This window comes from Vicia villosa, linkage group LG4 (genome assembly GCF_029867415.1).
Source record: "Vicia villosa cultivar HV-30 ecotype Madison, WI linkage group LG4, Vvil1.0, whole genome shotgun sequence".
Lineage (NCBI taxonomy): Eukaryota > Viridiplantae > Streptophyta > Magnoliopsida > Fabales > Fabaceae > Vicia > Vicia villosa.
The window spans coordinates 193,327,728-193,334,611 of record NC_081183.1 but is presented as its reverse complement, the minus strand read 5'-3'; the positions used below and the strand labels follow the sequence as shown (position 1 = coordinate 193,334,611).

General features: G+C 31.0%; 1 protein-coding gene across 1 annotated transcript; it reads right to left on the bottom strand.

Annotated features, from left to right (window-relative positions):
- Positions 1-2,341: 2,341 nt before the first annotated feature.
- On the bottom strand, positions 2,342-6,060 carry LOC131594175 (probable transcription factor KAN4). The gene is made up of 6 exons (XM_058866266.1): positions 5,082-6,060; positions 4,899-4,975; positions 4,574-4,613; positions 4,355-4,442; positions 2,995-3,094; positions 2,342-2,872 (listed from the first exon to the last, which is right to left on the bottom strand). Exons 1-6 carry the CDS (start codon positions 5,584-5,586, stop codon positions 2,765-2,767), a joined length of 918 nt encoding a protein of 305 aa, XP_058722249.1. The 5' UTR covers positions 5,587-6,060; the 3' UTR covers positions 2,342-2,764.
- Positions 6,061-6,884: the final 824 nt, after the last annotated feature.

The window sequence follows — 6,884 nt, the reverse complement described above, 5'->3', positions numbered from 1 at the left end:
CAACTATATATAAGATGAAGATCCTACAAGACTTTGGAGGTGAACTTCATGCTACTATATAAGGAGGCAATCTTCTTTTAGAAGCCTTGGGCCTCAAGAGAAAATATCTACTCATTAGGAAAATTTCATTTTAGTTGAGTCTTTGTTTTTGTTTGTATTTTGTAAATTATATTCCTAGGAATTAATTCTAAATTAGCTGATTAGAGTATTGAAGTGTAAGGTTTTTAAACCATCCATGTTATATTGTTATAATTTTTCAAACACTTGAGAGAGTGTTTCAGTGAAAGTGAGAGGTGTCTCAGATTCAGAGGGAGCCCTAATCAAATTTTCACAGGTAGTATTAAGAAAGCGTTGTTGGACGAAGTGAATTTAGATAAAACCAATTGTACTCTTGACAATTAAGAGTGGAGTTCTTTCTATAGGAAGTCCTGAATAGAAATTTATGGGTAGTATTAGGAAAAGAGGTATTGAACCAATTGGGTTTAACTAAGACCAAATTTTACTTCTGACTATTAAGAGTGAATTTTCTTTCATTGGATTAACGCCATCCAAACGTAGGTGATTTTGCAATGAACCGAGTTACTGATTCACGTGTTATTTATATTTTACTTTAATTATGTCTACTACGTAATCATCTTGTTGTACACATTATGCCAGGTATTATGTTTCACATCTTTCCTTCTAAAGAACATAATTTCAAGAAGGAATAAAAAGAGCCATATGGACAAGGTAAACAGAGGAAACAAATAATATAATATTTCTAGAATGAGTCCAAATCCACATATCTCTTTCCTAAAAGAAAGTAGCGCCTTGGAGCCTAGAAAGAAGATTATCAACCACCAGTAACTCACGAAGAAAGAATGGTCTCCTCCACCTAAGATTTCAAATTAAGCCCCCTATTTACCACCCGCACAATCTCTTCCACTAATCTATCAGGTTGAATAGAATTTGAAAATAGACCAGGAAACTTATCCTTTAAGTGAATGAAATCCAGCCACGAATCCTTCCAAAAATAAGTCTGGAGGCTTGAACCCACTTTCTTTAGGAAACCTTTAGCTAACCCGTCAGATGGGTCATGCTCGTTGGACCCAAGAAGGGACACATTTTTTCATACAGAGAAAGTAGAACGAAAACACGATGACCTTCACACCCAAAGAGAAGAAACCATCGAAGTACCATACTTAGCAACCAGAATATCATACCAAAAACCTAAATTACCTATAAGTAACTTCCATTTCCACTTATCCGAAAACCTGAATCCTGCTTGAAACCTCTAAGGATAGCCCTTAGCCACAAACAGGAAAAGGAAATGAGGTAGAGAATCATCTTATTTCAAATCCTTTTGAATTCTAATCTCTTGGATGGGGCACCCGTTAACCAACACATCAAGATTACACACAAGATCTCATCCAAAACCACTTCACGTTAAACCCAAACCTCATAAACATATAATTAAGATAACTTCAAGTGATTGTATTATACATTTTCTCAAAATCCACCTTAAAAGTAATACAAACTTTCTTATATCTCTTAGCCTAGTACACCACATCATTGATAGACACCGCTCATCAACAAAAGTTATTAACCACCATACATAGCCTAGCCGCCAGCACTTTGCCCACCAACTAATATAAAAATCCCATCAAAGAAACTGGTCTAAAGTAACCCAACTGAGATAAGGACTTAACCTTAGAAATCAAAGTCACAAAATAGGATGCAAAAATACGAGATAGAAATGCAAAACAATAGAACAAATCAAACATGATACCCATCTCTTCTCTTTTGTAGAAAGAGAAATTAAAATCATCCGGATTTAGACTTTGATTGCTCTCACAACGAGACACAACAAGATCTAACTCCTAGAGATTAAATGGTGTTGTCAAAGCAAAATTATCTTCTTTTCGAAAAAAAAGAAAAAAAAAACACCATCAAGACAAAGTCTACCGGATTTGAGAATTGCTTCACAACTTCTCCCTTAACATCGAACACCCCTTTGATCCAACCTTCTCCAACCTTAAAAGCTAAAATAGCATTATATCCACTTCTCCTCTTCACATAAGCATTTCATTCAATTTTTATTCTCTCTTTTTCTAATTGTAAAACCATATTAAGAAAATTAACTTGTTTGTCCCCTAATATAAGATATTCTATAAATTCTAATTATTTTCCATTTCATATATATATATATATATATATATATATATATATATATATATATATATATATATATATATATATATATTACAATTTTGCATTAAAATATGAAAATTCAACATTAAATATATAAAAGAAATGTTGTATCAATTACCAACATCCTCTCTAAAGATATCCTCATGAGAAACAATTTGAATTGATTCTAACCTCAATATTATATTATATAAATCTCTTGAGACATTACATATATATTGAGAACGATGTTATGATAGCTAGTGTGACAATAAACCGTGACCCACATGTCCAATATAAGGTCCCAAATGGGTCCTATTTTGCCTAACTAACAGTCATGGTCCATATTATGAAATAGCCCTTCTATTTTTTTTTTTAATGTTACATACCTTGCACTGAAAATGACATCAAAGACAAACCCTGAAATTCTTTGGACTCAAGCATATGTTTTTTAGCAATATTCATCTCAATATTCCTCATTTCCCTTTCATACAAAACTTAGATATAAATATTTTAAGCCATTCACATGGAATATTTCCTAGCAATGTAACAACAAAGAAGAAATTAAAAGTTAATTAATTAATTGATTAGTCTTTGATTAACACTTAAGAAGAGGTAATTCTCTTGATGATTCACCATTTTCTTTTTCCCAATTTGGTCTCCCAAGTGTGAATTCTAAGTCAATCATAGAGTCTGAACATTTCACCTGTTTAATAAATAGTATATACACTAATGTTAATGTCATAAACTATTCAAAAAACAATATTAAAAAACAAAGCCACATGGTAGAACCAGTTTTTGGTCCTATATATATGTCACAAAACTTACCATGGTATCATTTTCCTTGAAATGTGAATACGTCAAACCAATTTCAGATTTTTCTTCAGTATTGTTTGTATTTGTCTCTATTGATGCTTGCCATGATGTCCTGAATTAATTTATAAATTAAATATTGTAAATAAAACTCAAATTTGAAAATCATAATTCCAATTCCAAATATGTAAAGTTCAAAATGGCATCGCCAGAAATTTGTGATTGGCTATTGAAGGTATATATGTGATGGATTATTTTAACTGTCAACATCAAAATATTCAAAAAAAATTTAGGCATGTTTTAGTTTTTTTTTTTTGAACTATGAAAGCAATCCTCATTATTAGTTAGATTTAACAAACATTGTTGATAATCTTAATTTTGATAAGTGAAACATGAATCTAAACAAATAGTACAAACATTGTTGATAATCTTAAAATTTAAAATGATGAGATAATATTCTATTTATGTTCTAAAAATGTTCAAATTACATAAAGACGAAAAATGATTCATTGTAGCTATTTCATAGCATAAAAATCGTAGAAATAGTTATATTTTAAAAAAATATTTATTTGTTTTTAAGATGTTAAGTAGTTGGTGCAAAAAAAAAAAAAAAACTATCTCTTGATCTTTAATATAAAAAGAAATTTTACTTTTTAAATTTATTAAAGAATTAATGTATCTGTATCATATATAATTCAGATACATTAATTATGAATTTAAAAAAAAAATCATATTAAAGACTAGAGGGAAAGTATTTTGTAGTAAACCTTTAACAGTTTATTTATCACCTAAAACAATTTTTTTTTAAATTCATGGAAATGTGCACCAAAAGCAAGACTTTTTGCTACAAATTGGGATCAAGACATTGAAGATGTAATGAATGAGTAATCCAAAAGTATCATTGTAAAAAAATGACAACCCACATACCTATAAAAGCCCTAGGCACTTTTCATCAAATTCAATGTGTTCCAGTACACTTCTTGTCATAGAAACTCGTAATAAAAAAAATAAACAGAAAAAAAAAACTAAAAACAAACAGGAAATATATATTTTTCTATTAAAAAAGGCCAAACACAAGGCATTTGTATGAATATTTGTGCATGTACATTAATATAGCTTTTAATAGCCCTGTGTTAAATAATGCAGTAGTAATAACTCAATACTAGTAATCAAAGAAATTGATCTAGATTCTAAAACACGACTCTGACACGTCGATACTGATAAAAAATTTAAAACAAATAAATAAATTAAATATAATCACATATGTTATGTTAGTACTATCATACACCAATATTTTTAAGGACTCAGACGTGTCCTTATTTATTCGATATTTTCACATAAATATATAGAAAATTAGCATATAGTAAAGTTTTACCTTTGTTGTGGTAAAATTGTTCTCTCACAAGCTGATCCATGCAAAGGAACATTATTAATAATCCCTTGTGTCTGTAGCATCCCATGACCTGCATCAACAAACATATAGCCATTGTTCTTCCTTTATCAGACACAACAATCACCTTAATTATTCATCACATCATGCTTTTTGAATTTAAAAATCATAATACTAATATAGAAATTATGAAAACATAATTACCTGCTCCTGATTTGTCAGTGGTTTTCACTGTTCTATACATCTGCATGAAAAATAAAATAAAAAAATGAGATCAAGAATAAGAAGAAGAAGATGATGATGAAGAGAAAAGTCCACAAAGTTAAAGATTAACATTTAGAATTTCTATAGCTAGATACCCTTTTGTCCTTAGTGCTTGTTCTACTTTCTCCACTACTGGATGGAACCAACTCTTATAACACTTTCTTTCTTTTGTCAGAAAATAATTTAAAGGTGAAAATGGAAACTTCATTCAGAAAGTACTCATTAATCTCAAAGACTATGGATGGTGAAGAATAATTTACCCCACCTGTAAGTGACTCTTGACATGTGCTAGGGTTAGATCCTTCACATTCATCAACTCTAACACCGATTTTGGTGTTGCTCCTGCAAGTTAATTTAATCACGAATCCTCCATAATTAGATAGATTCATTTTTCGTAATGAAAAAAATGATACTGTTTTATCTTATGGTTCAGTTAACTAGTACTTACTTTCATGACCGCCAAGAAGTTGAACAGCGTGAACGAAATGAGAATGAAGAGTTGTAGTCCATCTCATTCTCGGAGCTCTAACACTTCTTTTGACACCGGTTCGTGTATTACGTTTGAAATCGCGGCCGTAGATGTGAGGTTGGATGAAGTTTCTCGAGACGCCGTGAGCTTGATGATGGTGAAGATGATGGTTATGATGATGTGGATTCATCAAATCTGAGTTTCCAAAACCTAATCTCAATGTTGGCTCATGATGATATTGATGATGATGATTATGGATGAAGGGATTTTCATGGCTTAACTCACTTTCACTACTAGCAGAATCAGAAGTAGTTGATATTGAACATATATTATTATTATTATCATTATGATGATGATGATAAAGTGCTTTTGTTATTCCTTTGTTATAGTTTTCCATTTTTTGGACTAGAGAATCTGAAATAGAAGGTGGACTTATGTTTAAAGAAAGGTCAGGTTCTATGGAAGATGAAAATAGAGTTTGCATAATGATAATGATGATGGATATGAGAGAATGGAATGAATGAAGGAAGGAAGGAAAGAATGAATGAAGGAAGAGAGTGAAAAAGAGTGATTATATCATCATGAGTGACTCATTATTTGCATTGGTTTTGATGAGGTATATACTATAACTATAGGCTTTTAAAGTAGGATATATAGGAATTCAACTAGGGTTAATTTAAGAAGTGTGTTTGAATTTTTAATAATATTATTATTAGGTAGCAGTGATGAATTAAATTTTTCAGAGACTAGTAGTGAGTTAGTCAGAAGAGATTATGAAAAAAGAAAAGGGGAGATTAAATGAAGAGGAAGAGAAAAATTCAGAGTATTTTTGGGGATGGTGGTTTGAGAGAAAGGTTAGTGAAAAAGGGTAGTACTAGTATTTATTTATGGAAGCTGCTGAGGTCTGAGATAATATGGACAGAGAGAGAGAGAGAGAGAGAGAGAGTTGAGGTGAGTTAGAGAGAGAAAAGCTGGGGAGTATTGAGGTTCCTTTTCTCCTTATCTATACAGGAATTTATTAAATGAAAGAGTTAATGTGTTCAAATTATTCTGTCCAAAAAATGTGTTGAAAATTATTCTTTCTTAATATTTTTAAGAAATACATTTTAGAAAATTTCCGTAATCAAGATGTTTGATACATGTGGGTTCACAAAATTTATAAAATACAATAGCCTTAAAAATATTACAATTGATAAATGAAATAAATTTTTTTTTTAGGAAAGAATATTGAGAGTATGAGATACTCGAGAGCAGCAACACACCCAATATTGGAGTCGGATCCTCTAACTTTTTTGCGGGAACTGCACCTGAACTTTCTCTCTATCTCTCTCTAACATTACAATCTATCTCATTTGGTTTTTTCTCCCTTTATTCATCGTTTTTCACTTCTCTCAAGAAAAATGCTTAAAGTTAGAGAAAGTTAGTGAACACAAAATTAGAGGATCCATTTTCCCCAATGTTCCAGGATCATAAGAAAAAGTTGTCATATCTCTGTCACATCTTCGTCCAAAAAGCTGTCATAACATTTAAAAAAATGGATCTGGATCCTCTAACTTTTTTGCGGAAACTGCACCTGAACTTTCTCTCTATCCCTCTCTATTACAATTGTGAGATATTGGATCGAACTCTAGTATGACCGAAAGGTAGCTTCTTGGTTCGACAGGGTTAAGCATGATGTCGAAGGTTGTTCACATGCTTGTGTCGAAGATGCTAGGGTTGTTAGCATGTTAAATTAGGTTTTAGTGTTTAAACCCTAATTTGTTAAGTTAGCTTGTTTATTAA